Source organism: Haliotis rubra, unplaced genomic scaffold, assembly GCF_003918875.1.
Source record: "Haliotis rubra isolate DU_JTF1 unplaced genomic scaffold, ASM391887v1 Scf1007, whole genome shotgun sequence".
Taxonomy (NCBI): domain Eukaryota; kingdom Metazoa; phylum Mollusca; class Gastropoda; order Lepetellida; family Haliotidae; genus Haliotis; species Haliotis rubra.
The window spans coordinates 276,802-292,342 of NW_025764901.1; the positions used below are offsets into that span (position 1 = coordinate 276,802).

The 15,541-nt window shown below is 38.8% G+C and overlaps 1 protein-coding gene across 1 annotated transcript; it reads left to right on the top strand.

Annotated features, from left to right (window-relative positions):
- Positions 1-825: 825 nt before the first annotated feature.
- On the top strand, positions 826-13,697 carry LOC124268017 (sodium- and chloride-dependent glycine transporter 2-like). Its single transcript, XM_046703025.1, has 11 exons — positions 826-1,039; positions 2,001-2,132; positions 3,902-4,075; positions 4,538-4,661; positions 5,338-5,470; positions 5,950-6,084; positions 8,747-8,850; positions 10,262-10,386; positions 10,733-10,845; positions 11,212-11,340; positions 13,665-13,697. Exons 1-11 carry the CDS (start codon positions 826-828, stop codon positions 13,695-13,697), a joined length of 1,416 nt encoding a protein of 471 aa, XP_046558981.1.
- The last annotated feature ends 1,844 nt before the right edge of the window (positions 13,698-15,541 follow it).

Consider the following 15,541-nt stretch of genomic DNA (forward strand, 5'->3'; position numbering starts at 1 on the left):
CAGTGTTTCTTCACCACACTGGCACATAGATAGATTTGGTGGTGAACTGGTGCCTTTTGGTAGTTTTGGATTTCTGAATAAAATATTGTTTGCGTTTCCATAGCAAAAACTTTAACTTTAACTAAACTTTTCAATACTCTTTTTCCACTAAACTCACTCACTTGGGGTATCCAAGAACCTAATGAAATAAATCAACAGTACCACTCTATAACATTACTGAGGAACATCACACTGTACATTTGACATAGTCATAACTAATTCACATATTCATGAAGAGTATTTTACCATTGCGGGGGATATTGATGACTTTGTCTTCCTGTCTCTATTATTTGCATGTATTTTAAAATAAACTGTACTGGTGATTAGTCAGCACTCTAAAACTATCTCTGCATTATTGTAGTTTCAATACGTTTTTTTCATTATAAACTTCTAAAAATATGTTCCACATGTTACACAGCTGCTGATTGGTATTTGCCTGTTCTTCAATGCATTACATTCGGTGACAAGTTCATTTGTTCACCCAATCTTCAAAAAAACATTTTGAACAAGCAACAGGTTACTTTATGCAATGTTTTTGTCGCTTCTTTTGTTCAAAACACGTCAAATGACTTTAAGTAATCAAAGATCATCAAGCATCACACTTGAGTCATTATGTACATTATTTGGCATGCCCGTCTGTACCAAGAACTCCACAGACACATGAAATACAATTTCTTTAAAATCATATGGAACTCAGACAATGTGTATGGCACAGAAAGAAAAGAAAAACATTCGGACCAGCGATGTCGAATTATTTTTAATAAACGTGACTTTTTTTCTTAAGCGATGGATTTACCCCAGAAGGCAGCAACTCAAACTGAAGATACAATTACATCATGCGACGTTACCGACAACACTCATTCCGACCATGGTGGGGACGAGGAGCAGGCAAGAGGAAACTGGGGCTCGCAAGTGCAGTACCTTTTGACAGTCGTTGGCTATTGTGTTGGCCTTTCAAATGTGTTGCGTTTCCCGTACATCTGCAAAACAAATGGTGGAGGTATGCATTCCAAATACAAATAAATATGCTTTTAAGCAAGCTTTTAGCAGTGGAATGCGTGCTTTCTAGAGTGCTTGTGTTTGTGACAGTTGGGGCGGGATGAATATGCTCTATGGGAACACCAGGTATCATTACTATTTGATAGTAATAAACACGTGTTCGCGATATACATGTAGTCGGATTCGTACGTTGTCTCTGATTGTTTTTCTCAGATGTATTACAGTTGCTTAAAGGGTTTTCGTTGCCATTATTTATCACATTGCCCACTTTACGGAAAGACAGTCAATTAAAAGTAATCCAGAGATAGCTATAACTACAAGACAATGTTCATGAAGGTCAAAGTAAACGACGGGGCTTTCCCCAACGTCTGATATACCAACAATTAATAATCAGTGAATGGATCGGTGATGAAACCATGTTTATCATAAAAAAACTGTGTTCCACTGGATATATTGCTTATGTGATATCAAACGATATCTCCAAGGAGATATCGTTTTGTCAGTAGACTTTGTACAATGCCCTGACAATGCTATGACATCATGAACGTGATGGCGTCACAATGCTATGACATGGCTGCACTGCAAGTCTAATGGCAGTACCGTCTTCGGAGATGTACATTTTTCATTGAAAACTAATGAAGAGTTTGTTTTTATGATATATAGAATCTCACCCTCGTGTCTACTGATATCAATTATATCAACACTCGTTGATAAAAGTAAAAATATCCTCGGCAATCCTCGGATATTTGTAACTTTATCAACTCGTGTTGGTATTATTGATATCAGTAGACACTTGGGTGCGATTCTCTATGTATGTATTCCGAGGCAATTAAAAATGTGTCCAATATGAGTGAGTGACTTCCTGTAACCACTGAAATGTGATCTCTTAAGACAAACACTGAGAACGTATGCCACTCTAAAATGAAACCACACTTAGATTGTTTTCCCGTGTTTTCTCGCAGGTGCCTTTCTCATCCCTTACATTTCGTGTCTGCTGCTTTGTGGTTTGCCGCTGTTCTTTCTGGAAGTTGTTATAGGACAGTTCCACGGGAAAGGTGCCGCTCATGTGTGGGGTGTATGTCCCTTGATAAAAGGTGGGCGTCTTCTTACAGTATGCCAATTTACGATACAAAAGCCAAGCCCATTTGAGTAATTTTCCGTTTGCAAAGAAGGGCTGTTGATTTATTTGAACAGTCAGTAATGCTTCCTCACTATTGGTAACTTTGTGTACGAAAATACTAACTGATATGCCATAGGTTAATCTTCTCTGTTTCAGTTCGAATATTTGATTGACTACACTCATACTTCTCATTTAAATGTCGATCTGTGATTTGTCTGTTATTGCCGACAAATGTATAAAATTAACCGTGAAGATTGTTCATCCGAGAATGCATAGGGTAGTCCTTTGGAAATCTGAGAGAACACAGATGAGTTAATACCAACCTAATTTTGTATCAGAATATATAGATTGCAGGATCAACTATAAACTATAGAAGTTTGATAGGTAACTACACTAACGGAAAAAAGTAACTGTACATAACATTAAATTGCATAAAATAAAAGTTATTTGAAAAGTTATAAAAATGAACTTAATTGGTTGTTTTTTGACACCTGAAGGTCACACACCTGATATTGAAAACTGAAGAACGGTTAAGTATTCTCTTCCCTCTGAATGTTTAGGAAAATACGTTGATTTCTATCTAAAGTACGCGTACGTATGCCACAGATTACAGGAAATCAGCGTCTCTGCGCTGTGGATACTGGAGACTGGAATTGGCCAAAATGAAGTGGTCAGACATTTGGTGTCCATCAAAACACGATCTCGTCTCCATAGAGACGTTTTCAACATAATGGGAACACGAGAGATTTGCCTCGGAGCGGCTGTCCACGAGTGTCATCACGTCACCAAGACAACCACATTCGACTGCCCCTTTGACTGCTCGGAACATTTACTGCCTCACCGCGCGGTTTTTCTGGGGTTTTTCTATCTCCAACGTCACCGAGAGGCACGTCTTGCCTGGTGCCGACAGCGTCTACGGTACAGGACACAAGATTGGGATTGTTTTTTTATTCACTGACTAGTCGAGATTTCATCTGGACAGCTCAGATCGTATGGCAAGGGTGTAATGACGGTGAGATGAACGGTATGCTGACGCGTGTGTTGTTCAACGTCGACAGTCTGGTGTCTACAGCTTTATGGTGTGACGCATCGCATCTCAAGGTCAGACACAACATGTCCTTGTCAATTGTAATCTGACAGGTCGGCGATACAGGGTGGAGATCATTGGCTTCTTTGATTGGTATTCTAGAAGTTGAGGAGATGAAGAATGAGGACAATATTTATGGATAAATTCAAGGACAGAGACGTAACTGAGACCATTCCGGTACTCCCCTGGCAAGCCGTTTTCTCCGGACCTACACCCAATCGAGCACGCTTGGGAAGAAATGGAGCGACGTTTATGTCAACCCAGAATCAGCCACTGATGTTAGCGGAATTGGGACAAGCTTTGGTTCAGACATGGAACAAGCTTTCTTCAAACGCTTAGTGTCGTCTATGCGTCGTTGTTGTCAAACCCATCAACGCCAATGGTGGACACACACGATACTGAATTTGTAAACTGACATCTGACACCACATCTCTTCCAGGGCGTGTCACGGTGCCCAGTGTCAAATCATACAGATTTCGATATTATCCTGTCATGATTGACAGTGATTAAGGACAATACCACAAATCAAATTATCTTTTCACATCAAAAATTGGAATAAAATCAAATAATGCACAGTTACTTTATTCCAGTAGTATACTTCAGGACACGGAGAAACCAAAGAATTTATGTGTATTTATATTACGTTTCCGGACCAGGCTTGGGGATCGGCATGCTTATCATATCCGGAGGGGTGATAGTTTACTACAGTACCACCTGTGCCTGGGCCGTGTACTACATGATCTACTCCTGTAGAACAGTTCTTCCCTGGACCAGCTGCGACAACACCTGGAACACTGAGAATTGTGTTGAAAACATGAAGTTAATGACGGGTAAGATTATTGTATGTATATGTATGGGGATGGATATGCTCTCCTTGTAAAACGTATACGGTCACCAGGATACAGTAAACACCCGTTATCATCACTATTTGGTTCTGATTCATAAAACCTGGCTAATGATACAGTCTGAACCGTTCAATCGACTAGTATACGGCGGTCACGGGTGATGTGAAATATCAAAACCTTTCCGATGACACAAGTTAAGTGATCGGATCCATAAACCTTGTTTTTATTGCTGCCAGTAGATTGGTAATACTATATCAAATGAACAGTACAATATTTTCATTTGTTATTGGCTTATCAAATCTATGTACTTCGGTTTGAACACTATATGGGGAAGCACACGTACGTTCGTAAACGAAAAGGGGTGCGTCGATTCATCTGCTCTGCTCAAAACCATGGTTTATCGTGAATAGTGTCTTTTAAGGGCTAATTATGTTATGTTACTTTCAGCAAGTAGCTCCGCCGTTCCAAACGAAACTCAAGTCAACAAATCATTGGCAGTCACCACAAATCTTACTGACAGCGTTGGGGAGAATGAAACGTTATTCCACACTGCAGCTGAAGAGTTCTGGCAGTATGTAGACACATGTTCAAGAACAAGAGCCTTTGTATCATTCTTTGATTGTTTTCAGACCTGTCTGTAAAACCATTTGCCTATATTTAGGTCACTTTTACTTTCAGTTACACTATCCTTATATTTACTTAAGATTGACTAATGACTACTATTAGCAGGTACTTTAGGGGAGAGATTTTGAATAGGGACTTGATGTAATATTTTATTTCAGCAAACATTAATTTCGTATCGAGATATAATATCCTGAAGTCGGAACATTATGATGGAATGATTACCAACGTGGCTTACAATTACATTGTACTGTGGGAACAGTTGTATTCCTCATGTAAGTTGCTGACGATCTATAGCCCGCGTTTTACATTGTATTGTCTTCTTTGATTAAAATGTTTCAGTTTTGCATCGTAGTTGTAAATTCATATCTGTGATAATCTAGTACTTTTACTGTCCATCGTTGACAGGTTTTACTCTTCAGAATGTTTCCATCTTCAGAATGTTTTCATCTTTATTGTATAAATTGTTTTCGTCACATTGCCGATGTGACGTTAAATATTAACTCACTCACTCACTATTCCTCATGTAATGCCTCTTATTGCTCAGTTTCAGTGTCATTTTCGATTCTTACACCAGTACACACATATCTGATGACGAGATCAAATCAACCGTGACTTGTTTTCAGATACAAGGTCCTCAGCATCAGCTCAGGACTGGAACATCTGGGAGGCATCAAGTGGGAACTCGCTCTGTGTCTCCTTGTCACCTGGATTTTAATATTCAGCAGTCTGGTGAAAGGTATCAAATCAATTGGAAAGGTAATGCCCACTCTTTTTAGTATCTTAGTGTCTCTCCTACCAGAATGATGTCCTGTACCTCATGACTGATGTAAAAGTTTGATTTTATTTAGGAAATGTAGTTTGCCCTATTGTCTCTGGAACTGAAAGAATCATTCCATCCCCTTAATATCAAATGGTACATCTGGATACTAAACGGTTCCGGCTGTGTATCCAGGATGGAAAAAAAAATATTAGAAAGGATCGTTTTCATTTCCCTGAAGCTTGTCACCGGATCAGAAATAATGACAGAAAAAGATACAGTCACTCTCTATCTGTTCTTGATCAAGGTTTCAATGAAGACATGTTGATGAGTTTCATTCTTCTGCTTTTACTTTGTCCTTTCATTTCCATGTTGACCTACCTCTTAATGAACAAATATCTATGATGTTGCTATGTAATTGCACATAAGCCGTCTATACATTGAAGGTTATTTACTCTTGTTAATCTGCTTTGTTTAGGTTGTGTACGTGACGGCGACAATGCCATATGTGTTTCTCTTCATCCTGCTTGTCCGTGGACTGACTCTACCTGGCGGACCACAAGGTGTTCTGTTCTTCATCACTCCTGATTTCAACAAATTAACGGACGTGCAGGTGCGTGATGGAAATGTATAAATACCTTTCAATTATTTCTTTCAGTTTGGGCCAGAATGACTATCTTGGACAGTCATGAGATAAAACGAACATCATGGTTAATGGCAATGATATTGGCATTCTCCTAGTCGCCCCCATTCCCGTCTTCATGGAACACAACAAGCACATACTGAACAACAGGAACCGACGTCCGTTCCGCGGCAGTGCACTCCCGGCCTTTCAGCATTTATCATGTTTGTATTCTAATGTTGTATTTCTGTATGTTTCAGATTCTCATGATCATGCATCGTTCATGTCATATGGCATGATGGTGGGTTATGGCTGTCGAGCCGTTATAATACGGTAATATGGTATTGTATGCCATATGTCGGCTGTCGAGCAGTTATAATACGGTAATATGGTATTGTATGCCATATGTCGGCTGTCGAGCCGTTATAATACGGTAATGTTGGAAGGTATTCTGCTGATCTCAAAAACCCAGAATAAGCCAGTAAACATACAGCTAATATTCTCAAATCAGCCAATGATGCATTTTCACTCCTGGAATCGTACACTTTATGCAGAATATCAATATCAACAGGCTCCTTCTTCGTTACAGGCTTAGCTAATTTACGTCTGGCTGCTTCTAGAACATTCTTTACCAAACCATTATCTATAGCCCGATTTTATATTGTGTTGTTTTGAAATGATTTAACATTTTACACTGAATTCAAACTAGTTTTAATCGAATTGTGATATTCTAATCGTTATACTGTCCTTCGATGGCAGGTTTTTAAATAAGTATACATATGTTTATTCTTAGTACAAAACCTTTTGTCGTTACAATATGGCTGAAATATTGCCGAGGTGACGTTAAATATTACCTCACTCACTCAAGATGTTCCTGTAAGCCTTTATTAACATCTTTTTCAAGGAGTTCAGCCAGGAAAGGTAAATTTGATACAGGTCTGTAGTTGTTCAACTGATTATTTTCGAGGGTAGGTTTCTTCAGTGTAGGCTTAATAGAAGCCTTCTTGAGTGGAGGGGGGACGACTCCTGTCTGGAGACTCGTGTTGATTAACTTTGTGATGACAGGAAGAAGTACATCAACATGTTCCAACAAGAACTTTGCGGGAAGTGGGTCTAAGGCACATGTTGTTGGTTTAGACTGACTGATCAGCACCAGAACCTCTGCCGGAGTAAGCGGAGGAAAGGCTGTGAGAACATCACCAGCAAATTCATCACTCGTGAAACCAATATCTGAAGATAAGGCATCTAGGCCAGATATTATCTTTTCTATTTCAGCTTGGAAATAATCACTGAAGCTTGACGCTAGCTTTAAATAATCATATGTATGAGGCAGTAGCTCCGATTCAGAAATGCTATTCTTGAATTCACTTTGAGACATCTGTTTGATATTCCTACACTACACGGGTGTAGATTTGTGAATAGCCATATCCACGGAGATGAAGAAGTGATCCGACATCTGTCTGTCCAATACAGTAATATCTTTGATCACATTATCTTTTGCCGTACAATCACCCAGTCCGGAATATGGCCATTCTGATGAGTTGCTGTAATGACTATCTGTTCCAATCTGTGAGCCTCCAGAAGTCGGACAATCTTAGTGGTATCAAACCTGGAACTATCGTCATAGTGAATGTCTCCGATGATCATAAATTTGCATTTATCAACATTAAGTGCATCCAAAAATTGAGAAAAGTCAGCAAAACACTGTGGAAACTATAATGTGTTTACTTTAGACTGCGGAGGTCTGTAGATACACAGAATCCTGATTGTTTCCTCTTGAAGAGTGACAAGTGTCTCCATCAGTTCAATGGATTTGAAGTCATGGTTGTGAGTAACCACATGTTGCACCCTCATATACTCTCTATACAATAAAAGGATACCACCACCAGGTGAGTGTATCCACGGAACATGCTTGAGTTTGTGTCAGCTCAGAAAGCGTGACTTCTTCTCCCCGAGCTTTCAACCATGTCTCTATAATGAACATCATGTCAATATTTTCATCCATGATAAGATCACATATTTCCAAAGATTTGTATTGAAATATATATACTGAAATACATATTGTATTGCCTATAGTTTTACATTTAAGTCCTAGTGCAACATCTGCTTCTGTTGTGTTCTAGTTGTTTGTACTGCCTTTTGTCAACGGGTTTATATATTCTAAGTGTCTAGTGTCTCATCAACGTATAACTTGTTTTAGTAACGATATGGCTGAAACACTGTCGATGTGAAGAATCTCAACTCACTCACCTAGACCCTATGACTCCTGTTAATCCAACCCTGAACTTTCCCACTTCAGCATGCTCTTCATGCCCTCTGTTTGAGGAAGTTGCACAGGTACTGTTTCTTTCCTTTTCCGAGCATCTTTGACGTCATCCTGGCTTTGATTTTTTGTGCTAGTTATAAACATTGGTAGCAAAACAAGGTGGCAGTGTTATCATATTACTGCAAGTCTGGTGAGTAACAGAGACTTAAATCAAATTATCACATACATGTGAGTATTGATTTAACGGCTTACATCAAGGGGATATTGAAAATTGTTGTTGTTTGTTTTCTTTTTATGTTGTTGCTGTTAAGAAACTGACTATAGAATCATAGCGTGGATTGGGTATCCACCAAGAATAAGTCAATGATCTTGCTTATATTGTTGTAGGTGTGGGTAACAGCATGTGTTCAGGTATTTTTCTCACTGGGGCCAGGATATGGAGGTCTTATATCAATGGCTAGCTACAACACCTTCCACAGCAATTGTTTGAGGTAATTGAGTTACATATATTACTGGAATAAAGTAACTGTGCATTATTTGATTTTATTCAATTTTTTAATGCTTAAGTGTTGGCAGGGTAATATCGAAATCTCTATTATTTGACACTTGGCATCATGACACGCCCTGGAAGAGATGTGGTGTCAAATGTCAGTTTACAAATTCAGTATCGTGTGTGTCCACCATTGGCATTGCTGCAGGCTTGACAACGACGACGCATAGACGACACTAAGCGATTGAAGAACGCTTGGGGAATGTTGTTCCATGTCTGAACCAACGTTTGTCCCAATTCAGCTAACGTCAATGGCTGATTCTGTGTTGACGTAAACGTCGCTCCATTTCATCCCAAGCATTCTCAATAGGGGACAGGTCCGGAGAAACAGCTGGCCAAGGGAGTATCGGAATGTTCTGCTGTCTCGGGAAATTCTGTCACAACACGAGCGACATGTGGACGGGCTCTGTCCTTAAAGAACGGATGCGCATGAGCCCCAATGATCTCGCAGACCTGTCAGATTGCCATTGGCAATGACAAGCTATGTCCGATCATGAGATGTACTGTCCCCCACCATACCATAACGCTGTTACCACCAAATGTCAACCTGGAACAACGCAAGTATCAGCATACCGTTCACCTCGCCGTCAGTTCACCCTTGCCCTGACATCTGAGCTGTGAACAAAACACCTTGCCAGTCGTGTCTCCCCCGTGTTTCATAAATGCTGTCAGCACCATGTGTATTTAGGGTTATTTTTATAACTTTTCAAAATAACTTTTATCTTATGCAATTTTATTTCATGTACAGTTTCTTTTTGTCGTTAGTTAACTATGATGTATACTTGCTCAGATATTGATAATATTTTCGATTAATGATAACTATTACATTCGAATAAAAAACATACCTTCTGATAAAACATTGAGAAATATATGTTCTGTACATCTGACATGAAATAGATCAGATAACTATGCAAATTACGACAATCCACGAACTACTTTCACAAAACTCCATACACACCATGCGAATCCTAAAGCATAAACATTTCATTGATGACGTCGTTGCGAGCTTACATTGTTTGTAAACAAATATGGCTGCCCCCATTCTCAAAATTAGTGATTCTGTAAGAATTCATGACAGGGGTTCTGGAGTCGTTACTGCAGTAAATGACTTTAGAAAACATGAAACGGAGTCCTTCTTTCAAATTGAAGGTACGGATTATGAGGCACGACTGAGAGGCAATCGTCTAAGAAAGATACCACCAATGATTTTTTTTTAATAATTATAGAATGACATTGTATGAAAGGCTCGCATAATACAATTTTTATTCCTAATATACGGAAACACACGAAGTTAATAATCTCTGTGTATTTCACCCCTGAGACTGATTTCAGTTTGTTCATTTTGTCCCAAGGAACGCAATCATCTGTACACTGGCGTGTGGAGGATCAAGCTTGTTTGCGGGATTAGTTGTATTCGCGTTTCTTGGATCCATGGCTCACGAAGCCAACGTCCACATCACAGATGTTTTGTCCTCAGGTGTGTGGTTAAAAATATTGAGATTTAAGCAATTCTATCAGTCCAACTGGAGGAATGCAAGACGTTTTCGGAATCCTCTGATTGCGTTTAATCCTGTTCCTCGAGACGTTTGGTTCAGTTCTCAATTCTACCTCGGTTTGGAGGCCTAACGTTATGCTGACTATCCAGCCCCTTTGTATTTCTGAGTAAAGGTTTTCCTTTTAAAATGTTCTCAAAATATGATGAATTGCTAGATGTTGCGGGTCCACTGTGCACATAAGTTTATTATGCATTTATTAAAGTGTAACTCTTTCCGGTAACAAACAAGCTCAAACACTTTCTACATTAGTTATTGGGTTTTTTCCAGGGCCCGGTCTTGGCTTTATCATTTACCCAGAAGCACTGGCTCAACTTCCGCTCCCACAAATATGGAGTGTTCTGTTCTTTGTCATGCTGATTTTTCTGGTACAAGATTCTTTGGTGAGAAGCCACTCATACATATATGTACAAGACAAGGGTGATGAGGGTAGGCCCGTGGGTAAAGTATTTATTTAGTTCGATTTCACACAAAATACATTGTTTGTGTTTCACACCAATATACATATTCTCCTTCTTTCAGAGACGAGATTTAACAGTTTTTATTTATCTTCATTACTGATATTCAGTGATTTCATATGAAGTCACAAGAATCAAACACAAAAGGATTACCAGAGACAGCTAGATATGTATGTATAGTATGTAAGCAAACAAACACGTTAGAACACATCCTTCAACATGAAGTATTTTACCGGGACGGAACAGATTATTCAGAAAATTGTAAAGCTAGTGTGCTTTGTGTTGTTATAGTTTTCAACCGTAGAAACAGTAATATCGGCCATCTTGGATGAATATTCCTTCCTGCTGAAATGGAGAATCCCTGTGACTGCTGCCTACTGTCTCGTGTCGTTTTTGCTGGGGCTTATATTCACCACTGAGGTTTGCAAACAGTTTCTACCTCACAAGAATGAATTATTTAATGAATTAATACTTTATAAAATTTAAGACTAAAGTTGCACATATAAATACATGAAGCATGTTTACCATGCAAAAAGGAAACACAACACTAGAGGAGTAAATGTCTGTTGATTTCTTGGTCAACAACCTTTACCATTGTGGACAAACCCCTTACATCTTAGCAGTTATGCGAAGGTGTCAGAACGGTCAGGGCCGAACTAGAATGAACTGTGTAAATGTTGTCCCAGAGCAATTTAACCAACGAAGCTGGAGTATAACATATTCGCATGAATGGTCGTTGGAGATACGTGGGACAGTGATGTAAGCCGTTAGCCCCATCTCCATCAATGGAGTATATCCAGACAGTTGACTCTGAAATGTGCTGCCTTGTTGTGTATTTGGTAAAAGCCACCAGTGACCAAGGGGCAGTACTGTCCATGTAAACCTTTAACAGTGTACTACACATTTCAAATATCCCTCGTAGGTATACTGAGAATCTTACAATTATACCGAACATTTGAAATATCTTTCTTGATTTTTCGAAATATGTTTTGCCATTTTTCAGGGTGGAATGTACGTGTATCAACTGGTTGACTGGTACATAGCCACCTTATTCCTCTTCTCTGCTGGATTTCTGGAGTGTATAATTCTTGCATGGGTATATGGTAAGGCTCAGATTTTTCTGTTTATTAGATTTTGTGACAATTTAGTGGAAATCAAGTTGTATTAGCCACTGTCAACACCACTGTACTTCCGGGTAAATATTTGTCTTCAGCAACCAGTCCCTGTGTATTTAGAAGGCTGTTCGGGTTCGTTCCTATCTCTTACTTGGCTAATGCATGTCTCTGATCGATAAACTCGAAGACAATTACACTGGTCCAGACACGGTACGACGCCGTCATGTAGCTGGACTATAGCTCATCAAATTGGGTTAAAGTATCGTAAACTTATTGTCCTCCTGCGAGGGTACCTAAGTCCTAAAATATTCGAGGTAAATTTAGTTCTACCAAACTTAACCTTTAATCATAAAATATTTGTTATTTTAAATAATGGCTAAACTCAGTAAAATCCCCAGCGGCTGAAGGGATGGTTTAAATCCTGCTATGGTCCATGCAGTTAGCAAAAGCACTGTAAATCCCCATGGCCCAAACTATGGTGATCTACGTTCAGTTGTTGGCAATCTATAGCCTGTTGTCCTCTATGGTTAAAACTGTTTTAGATTTATTTACTAATTATACATTTCTCTCTGTGATATTCTAGTTGTTTTATTGTCCTTCGTTGATAGTTGATTATTTAAAAGTAAATTACCTTTAAACAATATTCATCTATAACTTGATTTAGTCACGATATGGCTGAAATATTGAAATGTTATCTCACTCACTCACTGGACTATAGCTTAGTGAGGCGCCAAACAACAAACCAAGGTTTTTATCACGAAAATCATACCACGTGTTGGTTAATCTTATACATTTACCAGGAAATATTTTGGACTTTGATATAGATTGTTCGTATCATCGCACGTCTGGTGACTATTTTTCTACGAAACCTAAAAGGGATAAACTGAAACTCAAAATTATATTATTTTATGGGGCAGGCATGATTAACATTCCCAACAGAAACTGAAACTCTCAGGAGAGTCAATATTGTTGCAATCGAAAACGTATTACAGTGAGTTGCAACTTTGCATTAAATACGTTTAGTTACATAATGTCAAACTCAAAAGTACAATAAATCGTCTTCATGAACAGTAATATATTTAAATTTTCATAACTGATAGAATAAATACAGTCGGTCATTTTGATTCCCCCGAACAAACTGAATCCTTGGTAGTAGGTTAAGCATCACACTGCAAAAAAAACGTTCATTAGATGCATCAACCCGGCGGCAATTTATATTTTCCTCAAATTGCCTTTACAAACAAACCATTTCCCCTTAGTACAAAACAAGAACTGAACAACGCAGGACATAATAAAACTGTGTAAAAGCACACACATGTAACGTGAATTTTCACAGACAGTTAAGAACAAATTTCTACTGCATGAATTGCCTGTGTAATTATCCATAAGCAACCATGTCGCCACACATTTTTAACATACCTATTACAAGTAGATCAGAGCCGAAGTGAAAAACAAGCATGTTCTCTTTTTCACTTTTGTATCAAATAATGATATGATATAATAAATTGTGTGCAGCAACACATTAGGAAAATAAAATAAGAATATTAAATTGTATTATAGCCTAAACATGCTTTCCTCAAAACGATCTCTAAAGTGACAATGAGTGCCTTCTGTATTTCTTTATTCTAGGAGTTAATCGTATCAGTGCCGATGTTGCACTAATGATCGGGAGACCGGCCCCATTGTTCTTCAGAATATCATGGTTTTTCATCACTCCCGCAATGCTCCTGGTAAGAATATTTATATTATTATTGTTCGTCTCGATTAGGCAGTGCGTCCTGGAAGAAGTTCCATTCACTATAAGGGCTGCGTATAGTGGGGCAAGGGCCTTGACCTGATGATGAGCCGAAACTGATTGTGTCATAACCCGACTCCTCCTTACTTCATGTACTTTAATAAGATATAAAACTTAGATCAAAAGAACTAAATATAATAATTTACTTATTTAATGTCGTTTGCGCGGTCGTCCCTTCCTGATTCCATCAAAGCAGACCATTGTAATATCGGAGCGGAGGTGTATGTCCCCGATCAACTCTGGTGTTACAAATGTAAAAAATTATTTCATGGTCCCAACACTGACTGCAAGAAGGATTTCGGATGCTGCAATTGTGATGGCAAACATGCTGCACCATCGAACCCTTGCCCAGTGAGAGTGAATTAAGTTTTACGGCGCACTCAGCAATATTCCAGCTTTTGGGCTGCTCATACCGTGTGTGGCAAACGGAATCCCAGATACTGAAACTGAAGTGTCTAAATAATATCTCATACCTGGAAGCAGACTCAGACAACATCTCCAATAAGTAAAGCCTGCTCTGCTGCAGTCTCTGTAGTAACATCATCCATACGTGTCAAACTGACTTGACATGGGTCAAGACAGAAAAGCCTGTTGCTTCAACCTCAATCATCCGACCTACTCACAGAACTATTCTATCTACGATTACACATTCCATTTAGAAAGTGGTAAAATGTAACATATGTTATATTTGTGATTACACTTTCTTAGTGAAGTACTAATTCTAGTACTTTGGGGGGCAGAGGAGGGTGGGGGGGGCAAACTACCCTCCAACAGCTCCTCATCCGCTCCAAACTTGACTACGCCTCCATTGTATGGTGGAGCCTGCAAAAGCAACCCTAAACTATTATATTCTGTCCATCACCAAGGTCTAAGACTTTGTCGTGGATCCTTTCGAAATTCTCATGTTTACAGTCTCCCTGTCGAGGCCGATGAACCTTGTCGAAAACATAACGGTATCAAACTCATTGCAAAACGTTAAAAAAATTGTTTTCCAATGAGCCCAACCCTGCATACAACTGTGTTTTTAATCCTCGTTATGAGGATTTGTATGATAAAAGATCTTCACTTATTCCACCTCTTGGAATACGAATTAAATCTTTCCTTTCTGCTGCTGGCATTGAGCTAGAACATATCTCTCCTTCCCGTTTGATTTCCACGCCTCCTTGGCAATTAAAACAACATTTAAACAATCAGAAACTAATGGATTGCAATATAGACAAGAATGTAATCAATTAAAAGTAAATATAATAGATAGAAATCCCTTTTTACAGATGGGTCCAAGGATGGTGGCGCAGTGGCTTGTGCCTCTGGTATTGGATCCAGAACAATATCTCTTAGATTACTAAAAGACAGATCAGTCTTCACAGCAGAAGCAAACACCATATTAACAGCCTTAAAATATATTAATACACAGCCCAAATATTAACAATCTATAGTATCTTCAGACTTCAGGCCATTAAAACATATCTGTTAAACATCCACTTTTAATTGAAATAATCGAGTAATATAATGATCTTGCTATTGGCCAATTCGACATTTTCTTCTGTTAGTTACCCAGTCATGTTGGAATTTTTGGTAACAGAATGGCCAATTTTACTGCTGAAGCCACCCTCAACAAATCTGAGATACCACTTCTAATCCCATACACTGATAATAAAGCTGTGATTATACCATATATCCGTGATCAAATGCAAAAGAAGTGGGACACTTA

Bases quoted from the DNA above. Each gene is read 5' to 3' on its own strand.
- LOC124268017 (XM_046703025.1), top strand. From the start codon at position 826: ATGGATTTACCCCAGAAGGCAGCAACTCAAACTGAAGATACAATTACA. The intron at 6,085-8,746 runs GTGCGTGATGGA...ATATTGTTGTAG, and splicing joins ACAAATTAACGGACGTGCAG to GTGTGGGTAACAGCATGTGT. The intron at 8,851-10,261 runs GTAATTGAGTTA...TTTTGTCCCAAG, and splicing joins TTCCACAGCAATTGTTTGAG to GAACGCAATCATCTGTACAC.